The following is a 13,637-nucleotide window of genomic DNA, read 5'->3' on the forward strand; positions in this document are numbered from 1 at the left end:
GTTGTGCTGGCCTTGCCCCTGCTTCTGCTGGCTGGATTTTTTCAGCGGTGTGCAACTGTTGTTTTGTAGCCCAGGAAGAGCAGGAAGACCACCAAGGTTGCATTTTGATTCTGTAGTGCAATGATACTGTATCAGGGAATAAATCTTTTCATCACTTGTTGAGCAATGTATGAAGAAGTTCCTGCATTTCCTTTTGGATTATGAATACAAGGGGGAGAAAAATGGGTGGTTTAATGCAAGTAGGTTTATGGCTTTTATCACCACTGCTCTAGTGAGCCTGATTTGAGTGAGTTTGTTAGGAGCCAGGACTTACCTTCTAGCCTTCATCATGCTGGATGACATTGCTTTTGGAAGTGCTGCTCTCACCACAGGGTTTGCAGCTCAGCTGTGGCTGTCCCAGTCCAAGCTCTAAAATGTGCTGCTAAGCCAGGAGGGTAGTTAACCTCACAAACATAGAGAACTATTAATTCATATTCCTGCTCAAATTTTATCCAGTTCCTGGTGCTCTTTTTGATTCCTCCTTACTTCCACAGAGCTGTCTCTTAACTTGCTGTAGCACTTTCCTAGGCTAACTGCTCTGAAACTTGTGTTCAATTCTTCTCTGCATACCAGGAAGGACAGATTTTTGCCATCCCCTACTTTCTGATAGAAAGGTGTATTTCTTTCTGGGGAAAAGAATTGTGTACTTTAAGCATTAGTTTTGTCATCCAGTAGTCCACTGAAATCAGAATGAGACTTCCAAAAATTATCTCCTCTGATAAATGTTAGGAATGATTCCCTCTGCTGCAAGCTAGAAATCTGCTCTGTATCAGTTGATGAATGTGCTTATACAGTGCTGCTAAAACGTGTTCACCAGGCATAGGCTGACAGACCTACATGAGTACCAACCTAAACAGCCCATAGTAATCTTATCCCTACTCCATAAGCCCAGTCCTGAGTTCCAGCCAGCAAAGGTAGACTGTTGTGCCTACACCTCACCACAGAGGCAAGACACAGGCTGATTCAATAAAACCCTGCCAGACTTCTGTCCTGCTGTGGGATCAGCAGAGGTGGTGGTGGTTGTGCTGGGCTGGTGTTTCCCAGCCAGCCTGCTTTCCCACTGAGAGCTGGGGAGCTGTGGGTGAGGTGAACTAGTCTGACAATGGTGGTTGCCTGCTCCAAAACTACCCTTTTTAGCAAGAACTGGGTACTGCTTGAACAACTTGCCCATGGGAGAGAGCTGTCTGGAGCATACTGTAGCATTGAGTGAATTGCTGTGGCTGACCAGCAAGATACTGCTTGCTTGCCCTGGGAAAGCACAGTGGCTAGAAGTGGGTTATGTCCAACAGCAGTAAGCCCCTTTTTCATCTGCCATCGTGACTGGGGGCCACCTGGAAACACAGAGTAACTGTCCTGTGTGTGGAAACCCAGCGTGTCTGGAAAGCTCAGACCTGCAGTTGGGTGCACAGGTCATCTCTTAAGATACTGTAGGGATCACTAGAATTCATCAACTGTGAAGACAGGACAGAAACTTTCAGTGCAAGCACATCAGAAGTATTTAATCTACCTGGTTTTACCTCTGTCTTTGCACTTTAGGTGAGATACTGACTGGTAGGTTTAAGTAAGCAGTGCTGCCTTGGAAATTTAAAAAATAAGCTGACTATCTTGGACAAATTGCTGCTGTTGCTGCTCAATAACTGCGTTTGGTCTCCACAGTCACAGCTGTACATAGTAAAATCCATCAGATGCCAACTCTGCTCTGATTTTCCCAGGTAAATATCTGAACAGAGTCACTCATTCTGCTGAGTCTGAAGCCTGAATGTTCAAATTGTGTTACAGGAAGTTCTCCACCTGCATGGGGCCAGCCCAAAAGGGGATCTTAGCAAAGCTGGAGACATATTGGCTGCTTTAGAGTGATCATGTTAGTTAGGGTTAGAGGTAACAAAACTTCCTTTTTTTTTTTTTTTCTCTCTTTAACCAAAACCCACTAAATATATAGTTTCAAAGCTAACTTAGGACCAAAATCTTCTACAGTCAGTTGCTAGCCCTGTTGAAAACCCTTTTAAGCTGACTGCACTGACACTGATGCCTGTACTCCTACCTAGTTGCCCAGTGGGAAGCAGAGATCTCGTAGCACTGCCTTTCTATACCCAAGAGATCACCAAGGTTTGAGAGGACAGCCTGAGCCATGCTCAGGACAGAAAATTTTCCAACAGCAGTTGGAATCTCTGTTCTAATTGTGAAGAAAGGAGAAAACGGGGGAAGCTATTTTAAAACAAGTGTCCCATGATCTCATTATTTAGCATTATGGGAAATGGTGATGGGATGAGTGAACGACTGAGCTACCCTGTTTTCCTTCTCCAGTGAAGTTATTGTCTACTGTTTGGCTAGAGAATATGTAAGCTGTGATTCTGTTTTCAGAGTATGGCAAGCTGGAGAAACAACTAATTGGAAATGTCTATATTTGTGAAGCTTTCTAGTCAGGCAGCAAGCTGAAGCTGCTTGCAGTAATGCAGGAAACACAGAAATTCAGTTGAATCACCCAAGGTAAAGATGCAAATCATCCAATCCTCCAGCATAGCACACTAGCACCTTCATCTGGTATCATACCTCTAGAGATGAAGTAGGAGAGGAAGAGAAAGTCTTACTATATTTGTCTTATTATATTTGTGTAATTTGAAATATGAGACACCCTAAAGGATTTTTAGATTGACTGAACTGTCATGACTACATGGACTCATCTGCCTCTGACACATTTTAAGTATCTTGGGCAGCTGTGACTGTCTGCAGGATATAAAAGCCAATGGAAAGTAGGCTGAGTTTTAAGTAAAATAAGTATTGAGCCTACATCTGTCCTACCTAATCATGAAGTGTTCAGATAAACATTTCAGGATGGTTCTGTTTTCTCTGCAGTCAAAACTGTCTGATTCTTAGAACTGCTTATCATTCCCCTGAAACTGCAGCTCGAGGTAGTGTGTGATTGCTGCAGTTTTTACTGCTGAGGCTTTTGGCTTTTGTTTCATTTTTGTAAAGGTTTTTGATGTTCATGGCTGAAATAATGAAATCTGAGAACTGTGACTGCTGAGGTTTAAAACCACAGCAAAATGAAGGATGATGTTAGCATATCTCTTTGAAATAGCTCTTCTGCCTTTCAATAAAAAATGCCATGGCTTCTGTTTGCTCAGCATTTGCAGCCGCCGTGTGCCTGGTTTGATTCAGGTTCTAGTGGCTTACAACAGGTGAGTGCAAACTCGCCTCCCATAAAACACTTGTGTAAATATTCACCTAGTGTACTCACTGAGCAACAGAGGGAACCTCTTCCTCCTTTCTGATAACACAGCCTTTCTCCTCCCTTCTTTTTCTTTAGAGCTCCTAAGCATTGCTTAATCCTGAGAATTCCTGAATGCCACTGTGTTCAGTGATGGTTGTTTTTGCTGATGGTGTGAATAAATGCTATGTGCAGAGGTATGGGAATAGTTTGATCATATTACACCCAGCCACATTTTCCCTTCCAGCCTCTAGCTGGAAAGGGACTGGTAGCACTAAACAGTGCTAAGTTGATCATGTGGATAAAATCTGAAGAGCATAGAAAAGAAGATCCCATCCCAAATACAACTTACAGTATTTGCTTCTCTAGAGACCCAAGTAATGCAAACCTGACCACAACATCAAGCTCCAGTAACTCTTAAATTAGATGGGTAGGTGTCTGTGCATATGAACAGATGAGCAGGACCACTTCCTCCCTCCTTCCTGATTTAATTCAGGCCTCTAAAAATTATTTGCAAAACAAAGCTGATTTCCAAGGGCAGCATAGAGCAGCACAGTGAAGTAGCTGGGAAAAAAACTAAGGCTTGCTGTGAATTGTGACTAGCATAAGTGGCTTTGACAGCGTGAGCTTGGAAGGAGCTAGACAGGTTCTTGCAGTCTCTGGTCCTGTCACAGTGATCATTGCATAAGGCTTAAAGAGCAGTTTGTGCCCTGCCAGTTTGTTACACACTCCTTTGCCAGAGCCAGCAAGAGTAAGATCTGCCATCACAACTCTGCAGAAGCTGCTATTGCTCTTCTCAGAATATTGGCATTCCTTCTTGTTCCTTTGCTTTTGGTTGTATTATGAGGTCAAGTCTTGCTAAGGAGAGGTTTGTTTGGTTTGTATACAGAGTGGAGGAGCAGTGGGAGTGAAGGTGGTACAAGACGAAGAGGAGGCAGAGGAAGGGTAACTTCTTTTGTGAGATACAAACTCCAGACATTTTTTAAGGATTAAACAATTGTTTAATTGTGTAGCTGGTACACAGTTTTACTCAAATGCTGTGAGTTCATAAGCAGTGAATTACAGCCTGACCAGTTCAATAGCAAGAAAATACCCAGTATGAAAAGTACCTTCATGAAGTCACATCAGGCCAAATTATCCATGGCTTTGGGAACATGTAAGCCAAAGCAGTATCTCTTATTAGTTAAACTGAGACAGTTGGAAATATAGACAAGCTTCCAGGGAATTTTGTGAAATAAATACTAGAAGTGAATTTCAGTCCCATGGCAGAGGCAGTACTGAACAGTCATGTACAAAGGAAGACAAACGCATTGAGGGGTGAGGGCAACACCAAAGACTCAGCTCTGCAGTCAGACACACACAAAAAGGTAGCTACACTTCCACGAGAATGCAAAAACTAATGAAAGATAAATGGGCAGAAAATATCAGAGCTACCTAGCTATAGTTACTATCTGTAGTTGCACTGGCTACTCAAATGAGCACACAGTTTTCTCAGGCTGCTTCGAACCTATGGATCAAATTGAACCATCAGGAAGACCAAAATGCTTTTTCACTGAAATGATTTTATATGTGTGCAGGCATCAGGAAGAATGTAATTTGGGTCTTGCCATTTTGAACAGTAAGAGTTTGTAAGATGCAAACTCAAAGTAGTCCAGGGGAAAAAAAAATACTGCACATGCCCATGCACCTTTCAGAGCAACACTTGCCCTGTCTGAGGAGTGGCAGTTTATTATCATTGCACTGTTTAATTAAAAGTTATGATAGGCCATGAATGTGAATACAAAGTACAAATCCATTGCCTTGCAGGGAGCCAGTTTCAAGCTGTCAAAAGCAGACCTCCTGTTTTCTTTCTAATTACTGAGTACATCTCCTTCATTAAGGACAGTCCTCTTCCTGGATGAAAATTTCCGTTTGGAGGACTTAATTATCCAACCTGTACTCACAAAACACATGCAGGGCCTGGATTTCAGTATAGATAGCTTCCTTCCACCAGCTGAGCATGTGGCCCAGCATTTTCTTGAGGCCCAGGCAGAAAATTAGCAGGAGTTTTCCCCAAGAATGGCAGAGGCTGGCAGGGGGAACTCTTTGGCAATGTAATGAGTTGTCCATAATGTCCTTCATGCTGCAGTTTTCAATCTTGGCTGCCTGAAGCCATGTACTTAAATGACAGGGAACTGAATATGAGCTACAGGTGGCAAGTACATCTAAAAATCAGGCTTTTAATTAAGTCTCTAAGTACGAATTTCAGTTTCTGCCTTAGAAATTTCACTTCAGAAAATGTTCGGGCATGGCACGAACTAAATCATTTACGAACAGCTGTAAAAAATATTTGAAAATGTAATTTCTTGTGCTAGGAAAGATGCTTCTATGCTAGGTATTTTAGTGAACTTCTGAAATCATAATGAATTTCTGGGAGTGCTTGCAATTAAATGATAATGTGGCTCGTTTGCATTCTTGTGGGTGAAAAAGCCACTCATCTTTGTTATGTTTTCTTCTTCAGCAGCTGTAGCACTTGTGGGGTTACCACGTTAGTCAATTATAATCTTATAATTACATGTTAGGCTATTAATGGAGTTTGTAACGGCTTTTTTCCTTTCTGTGTTAGACTATCAAGAAATCTATTCATGAAAAACCACTATAATTTTCAGTTATTAAGTGAGCATAATTAAGAAGACAAAGAGTTGTTAGCAGTTATCTCCACGTGGAGTAGTTTGCAGTTATTTCCATGTACATTGTAGCAACAAGGGAATTTCATGGAGAAGAATAACAGAATGTTAGGGGTTGGAAAGGACCTCTAGAGAGCATTGAGTCCAACCTCCCTGCCAAAGCAGGATCACCTAGGGCAGGCCTCATAAAAAGGTATCCAGATGGGTTTTGAAAGTCTCCAGAGAAGTAGATTTCACAAGCTCTCTGAAAGAACTGGAGGGGCAGAGTTTCCTTGCTGCATAGAAAGCTCAGAGATATGCTGTCCCTGGAATCCTGCATCTCTCCAAGACAAATGCACCATGAAAGGACTTTTGTTTGTTTTTTCTGCAGGTGTGCCTTACCTCAGCCCCTGGGCAGGGCAGCTCTCAAAGGATCTCTGCTCAAGGTTGCCTTTGAATTTTCTGTATTGAAAATTCTGCAGTGCAGGAAGGGCTCAGGGTGGAAAATTTTGTAGGTTTTTCTTCAGAGGAGCCTGCATGTACACAGATTGCTGTTCTCTGTCCAGACCGTGTAACACTGGAGTAAAAGTCCTCACATCTGAGCAAGGGAGAGCAGCAGCTGTATAGAAGAAAGTGTCCTGTGTGTCACAGGATCAGTATTTCTACCACCACCAGTGAGGATGTAACACTGAAGAAATATGTAAATATAATAAATATATTTACTGCAAAGCAGGTCCTTAGAGCCAAGTCTTTTTCTTACATAACTGCCTATGACTTTGATACTACCTGGTTTCGCCTGGGAAAATAAGATGTAGATTAAATTGCATAAGAGGAATTTAAATATCAGAGTAATCAGTGGTGCAAGTTCTAATTTTTAAGAGATCTAAATCTGCCCTTGGAACGTATTTCCTCCTTTAAACAAATGTTGAAGAGCTATAGGGACTTAAACCCAAAAATCAGTTAGTGGAGGGCACCAAAACTAGCAGGAGGAAAAAAATTTCTGAGAGCTAAGCAGGATGTACCTCCTGTACAACCAGGTGAAAAAAACATTCTTGCTCTTTCTCTTTTTCTGTCCTAATAAACATTTAACTTAGTTCAAGCTTCCTGAGAAAGCACTAGAGAAAGATCTATCAAAATACTCTCTGGTTTACTTTCTTAAACATTAGGATCTAAACCTGTGCTCTGTCTTGCATGCAAGAGTTTGACTATCATACCAGAGAGGATTCTCTGTTTTTTTGGGCTGTACAGGACTGAAAATGCTCAGCTTGTGAATGCAGACAGTGATTGACTAGGAAAGTACTTTGCTGCTTTGAGTAGCTGTTTTCACCTTGTCATCTAAAGGACTGAGCAGAAACACCTTGCTACAGCTTCTTCTGCACACTCTGACACTGCTGTATATTGTAACTAGCTGTTTCTCTTTCAAGCACATCCCCTGGGAGCATCAGTTTTCTAGCAGGGCCATTGTCTGCCGGTCACCTGCAGCTGCTCCCCTCTCCTTCAGGCTTCACAGACTGTTTGCCATGCTCCTCTTTTTACTCCAAATTAATATGGGCCAGCCTCTCACAGCCATGGGGTCAGCCTGAGTGGTGGCACTGCAAATGCCCTGCTTCAAAAGTAGGGGCACTTAGGGTACAAAAAACTGAGCATTTTGTGGATTTTAGCAATGTCTGAGGCTGCCTGTTGACATTAGTTACTGATTTATTTCTGTTCTTTTCCAAAGCTTAAGGATGTGCTGTCATAGAGCACTTACTGATTTTATTTATATATTTGTTTAATCCATGAGACTTTAAAACCAAGATCTGCAAAGCTACAATGCTTTCAGTGTGTGTCTCTTTGTCCCAGAAAAAAAAAAACAACAGGCATCTCAAGCACCTTTACCATGAGAGTAGTGGAATACTGGAACAGGTTGTGCAGGGAGGTAGTTATGGCCTCATCCCTGGAGATATTCAGGGTCAGGCTCTGGGCAGCCTGATCTAGTTGAGGATGCCTCTGCTTACTGCAGAGGGGGGTGGTCTTGATGACCTTTGGAGGTCCCTTCCAACCCAGACCATTCTATGATTTTTAATTATGCTGTGGGTAGTCGGGTCACTGAACAGCCCAACTCCCAATGTTTGGCAGCAGTAATGGTTACAAAAAGTGTTATTTGCTTAGTCACTGCCATTCACCCTCTCCATTTCTTTCCTGTGGGGTCAGTGCTCATCTTGGAGGCATCTCAAAAGCCAGACAGTTGAAGGTAACACAGGCTGGGGATTCTCTCAACTCATTTCATGCACATCTGGTCTCAGTGTAAATAGCTACTTTAGACGGCCAGCTGTGCACTCCCTACAGGACCAAAGAGAGCTTGTTTTACCTTGGGGGCAAACTACTGAAAAAACACTGGATTTGTACTCCCAAAACTTATCTAACCACTTTCTTTGTGAACATGTTATCTGTGGCCTGTCCACAGAGTGGAAAATTAATGTTAGAGTATCCTTATCATACTGGTAAAGGCTTTGTATTCAAATTAGCCCAGACAGATATGCAAAGTTGCAAGTCTTGCATGAAAAGCTGCCAAAGCCTAATGCCCTATTTTTAGGAAGTTAAGCATAGAGCTATGAATAAAATTACCATTTGCATTTGAAATTCCTGAGACAACAGAAACTGGCTAAAAATGTAGGCTATAACCATGGCCAAAAGCCATGAAGGCAGTAAGTCAAAAGCAGACAGATCCCATTTAGACCTTACCACCAGAAGTTCCTTTTGATAGATTGCCTGGCCAATGCCCCAAAATAACATTAGCATAAAGCATCCATGAGCCAGCAATGTGCCCTTGTGGCCAAGAAGGCCAGTGGCATCCTGGGGTGTATTAGAAGGGGTGTGGTTAGATGCCCTGGTGAGGCTGCATCTGGAATATTGTGTCTAGTTCTGGACCCCTCAGTTCAAGAAGGGCTTCAGGGAGCTGCTTGAAAGAGTCCAGTGCAGAGCCTCAAAGATGATGGAGTGAGAGGCAATTTCAGCAGAAATCCTGCTGGCTACCTAGGAGCAGTTTAGTGAATGGATTTTTTTTTTTCCCTGATGGGAATGTAATTTTTTTGGACTATGAAAGTTTGCTTAAATTGCTGGAAAGAGCTCCAAATTGCAGTAAGGAGAGAAATAAGTATATTTGGCTGTTCATAATCTGACCAATGTTAAAAGATGTTTTTGTCTGGACCAGAGTATCTTCTGCAGTGTCTGTGATCATGCAGAAGAGCTAGTAAGTCAAAATTATTCAAAATGGAACTATGCCCAGTTACTTAAGTGGTGAAGCCCTAAAGTCACCTTTGCTGGGTGAGCCTGAAGGTGCATGTCTGTGCTGGTGCCCAGGGTCAGTGTGCTGACTGCTAGCCTGCATCATAGGGTCTGTGGTAGTGGAATACTGGAACGGGTTGCCCAGGGAGGTAGTTGGGGCCCATCCCTAGAGATATTCAAAGTGAGGCTTGACTGGGCTCTGGGCAACCTGATCTAGTTGAGGATGCCCCTGTGTACTGCAGAGGGGGTTGGACTAGATGACCTTTGGAGGTCCCTTCCAACCCAGCACAATGGTTTCAGTTGAAAACGACTTCTAAGATCTCTGAGTCCAAGGGTTGACCTAAGACCATCATGGCCATTAAACTGTGTCCTGAAGTGGCATGTCTACACATTTTTTTAACCATCCTTTCCTCTCTCTACTTGATTTTTTTTCCTTTTACAGGTTACTAGAGTAGATATTTAAGGCAATACTTATTTCAGGGAGACATTCCTTGTAACGTTCTTCTCTGTTTTGAAAGTTAATAAAAATATAAGCCTTTATCTTCTAGTGAGTTCATGCTGTGCCTGTAATTCAGACCTATTTTCCTTCACAGAGGATTTATTCTCTGTCCCAGACAAGATATGTACCTTAAGTTTCCAGGAGCAGGGTATATTTGCTTACGTCAGAGCATGTAAGAAAGTAAATGATGAGCTACTAATCCTGATTGTTTTGCAAATATATTAAGTAATGAATTGTCAGGTCCACAAGACATCTTTAAGCTATGTAAATATCTTGGTTTTTTTCTTTCTATTGCTCTTAGCATATAAAGAGAGGAATTTGGGATCACAGCCACAACAAACAGTTCAGTTTCATACCCAGAAACCTAACCCAAACTGTGTATAGTAAGGAGAAACACAAATACAGTGCTAGTGTACACAGGCTGTACTGTACTAAACTGGTTTTCTGTCTTAATTAACTTTCACGTGATATGGTCTTCAAGTATTGTTTTTCTAGCTGGATTTTCAGCCTGACTGAACTTCTTACTCCTATTAAGTCAGTATTAACTGTTTCATGATGCAGAGCTGTCTTCTGCTGTTATTTGCCACTTTTCTTCTTTTGATGGATTTATTTTAAATTGTTTACCTTGTCACATTCCTACCAATTAGAAACCTTTTGTCTGTGATTTCTTCTGCTCTTTTTCAACGGCAACAGGGTGGAATTTCTTGTTAGTGAAAACTTTGGCTCTGTATTTCGCACTTCTCTAGGGGGTGCAGCTATTTAGAGAGAAGAGCTCATGCACATGAGAATATGAAAGGGGATTATGGTTTTGCAGGCAGCTGCACTGCATTTACAACAAGGCAAGAGTGAACTTGGGCAGTCTTTTTGAACGAGCTCTGTTTCCACTGTGATATTCTTGCAGTAAACAACGAGCATCAACATAAAGGTTTAACAGAACTCAAACCCCCAAAACTTCTAAAAACAATGCATATTGACTTCCTGTTATACCTTCTATAGATAGGATCTAAAGGTGTGGAGTTGATGAATCCCTTTGGTAAGACAGCAACCCTGCACTCTGATGCTCTCTTTGGGAAGAAAGCTGGCATTAGACTATGGCCTTGTAAAGCAAGGTAGGCTCTGCCATAGCCAGCTGTGGGCAAGTCTTATTCTGAAGGAGCTGTGAAGCAGATTAAGCCTTGAGTGGTTGAACAACCTCATGTACCCTGTGAGGTCAGAGTGTGCACACTGGTGGTCATTGCAGAATAGCAGCACTACACCCTTGTGCACCATTGCTGAGGCCAGAGTTGCTCATGCTTTTTCTCAGCACTGTTTTCCGCCACACAGCAAGCAGTGGTGGGGAGAGGATGAGCATCACTCTGTGGCAGAGCAACAGAGAGAGAAGGAAGGGTGGTTTGACAGCTTAATCTGTCCATGATGAAGTGATACGGAAGAGTCTCTGTGGTTTGGCAATCAACAGCTGCAAAGAAAGATGCTAAGCCCAAAGAATGAGGAAGCTAGGGCTTGGTTATGCTTTCAGGGTTCCTAATTATTCTTTAGATTATTTCTGTTACAGTAGTTGTTAATAATGATGATAATGATGGTGTGGTCACAAAACATGTGTGTGCACCTGTGTATTTGTGAGTGATATGGTTTGGAGCTGTCAATATGGTTGGACATGCAGGGTAAAATGTGACTCTCCTGTTCTGTGTCCCTGAGAGGGTATTGCTATTTTCAGATGCGCAGGGTAGATCTGTGGGTCTGAATTCTTGGCAGGCTTGTGAGCTTCAGAGCTGCTCAGGAAAGCCAGCCTAGGGTACACTGTGTCATAAGACATGACAACCCAGTGGAGCAGCCAGAGTGTCTGTACTGGGAGAATTATACAAATGAGAGGATGGCACTGTCCTTGTACTTGATGTTAATATTGAGTTATTCAGATGTACCAATTTTGCCCCATAAAATTCTCTGTGTAACAGTTAGATCTGGTCATACAGGAATCAATTGGGAAAGATCATTCATTAACAATGAGTAATGAGGGTTTAATAATGACTACCTGGCCACAACATATTCTTGATGAACTTCTGTAAATTCCTTGTAGTGACAGTTGTTATAAGGTTACCTATGGTGTAAAACCACTCTGCTGTAAAACTGCCATGGTGGTAAAACTGACATGGAGCAGGAAAATGCTTTTCTCACTCCATAGTTTTTTTTTTTCAAGACTTTAACTAGTTTTTCCTTCTTAAAATGGGATAAGAATCTGTCATTTTAAAGATTATTTGCACTCCTAATCTGATGGTTTGCATTTTTAAAGGTAATTTCAGCTCATTGATCTAACTTCGCCTGCTTTAATGTTTATTATTGTCAAACTTTATAAAAATAACATAATTCCAAAAATGGTAAGACTTGTTTTCCAACAGTTTAGAAGTTTTCTGGGAGGAAAAGGGGAAGACAGATACATAAACACATACACAGAGCAGGACTGTGTAATCCTCTCTACACTCTGTATGCCTATGTATCCTTTAGAAGCTTTGTTTGTTTGTTTGTTCTCTCTGTATAATTTCCTGTCCTAGTTTAGAGATGAGGCTTGCAGGAAAGGGAGCATGTAGATCTAAAGCTACTGGAGATTTCACACAGTTCTTTAAAGTAACCCATCAGCTTGTGAGTAAGTCACCCATGAGTTTGGATTTAGATTGGATTATATGCAAAGATAATGCCAATTAGTTGATTACTGGGACAACTACAGAGACTACTCTTCCTTTGCACTGAATTTCTTATTCTCTTGTTGTACAGGTTTTAGGGAGCAAGCCAGAGCTTCCCGAGTGTGATGACAATGATGATGAACTGGCCGATGTTACAAACAGGAGAAGTGCTAAACTATATATGGTAAGTCAACAGTATTCATACAAGTAGTGCCCTCATAGGTAAAGTTCTAGCTTCAGCTGAAGAACTGCAGCCAATGGACAAGTTTCTCAAAGGATGTCAATCAAGACAGCTCAGGTAAGATGAGGAAAAAGTATTGATTACAGCCCTGTTTAGCAAGGAAACAAATTAAACGTGGCCTGTGAACTACTCAGTGCAGGTCAAAGAAGAATTAAATGATCTTAAATCAAACTGTTGGACAGGAAATACTTTGTATCCTGTTGATTATAACAGAATTTTAGTATTCATACATAATTTTGTTAGCAGAGTTTGAGACATGCACAGTTATCTTATATTTTATATATAAATCCAAGAAATTCGAATGCAAAACTCCTTTCTTTTACAATGCCCTTTTCCTTCTTCTCCACCTGCAGTGGCTTAACACTGACTAGGACACAGCCAGAATAATTACCTGTAAACAAAATGGAATTAAAATGTTCTCTGTTTAAATTGGTAGGAGTTTTATGATCACATTCAGTGAAGTTGTTATTTTTCCTCATGTGATGCTCTTTCCTAGACTAGGCATGGAATTTATCCCTCACATTATCTTACACAGCTATGCCAACTGTTTATTTTCCAGGAAAAAAAGCTCACAATTTCCAAGCCTGTATTTTTCATCTTCCCACCCCCATACCACCCCAGCTCCCCTTTCTTTCTTACTGTCCTAGTTGAGAAAAGAAGTAAGACAGTATTTGGAAAAGGGTGATGTTTTTAGTGAAATCTGTAAAAGACTTTATCCTCCCCCCTCCCAATAATAATAACAACAATTTTTTAAAAAATATTATTTTTGCCTGAAGAGTGCAAGAAGAGTATTTTTTTTTTACAAGCTCTCCTGAGCACTGAGATCTGGACCTTTCTTTTAAGTGTTCTGTGCTCTGGCAATGAGGTTGCCTCTCATGAAGTAAATACCATGTACTGTCTTCCCTTCACCATAGTCACTTAACAAGAAGGGTCTGGTCAACAAGTGGCAACACTCTGACATCACTAAGTGCTACTGGATCCTCATGAGTGTACCCTTTTGGGTGCCACCTACAGTAGCTTCAAAGCTGCAGTGAAGTGTGAGAGAAGATGAGTCACTGCCTTT

At 41.5% G+C, this 13,637-nt stretch overlaps 1 protein-coding gene across 1 annotated transcript in view; it reads left to right on the top strand.

Moving 5' to 3' along the window:
• SCIN (scinderin) overlaps positions 1 to 13,637 on the top strand; it is a 50,451-nt gene that overhangs the window by 22,024 nt on the left and 14,790 nt on the right. The window contains exon 5 of the mRNA XM_054385185.1: positions 12,425 to 12,517. Coding sequence (XP_054241160.1) covers positions 12,425 to 12,517 — 93 coding nt within the window. The remainder of the gene's footprint in view (positions 1 to 12,424; positions 12,518 to 13,637) is intronic.

This window comes from Indicator indicator, chromosome 11, assembly GCF_027791375.1.
Source record: "Indicator indicator isolate 239-I01 chromosome 11, UM_Iind_1.1, whole genome shotgun sequence".
NCBI classification, from domain to species: domain Eukaryota; kingdom Metazoa; phylum Chordata; class Aves; order Piciformes; family Indicatoridae; genus Indicator; species Indicator indicator.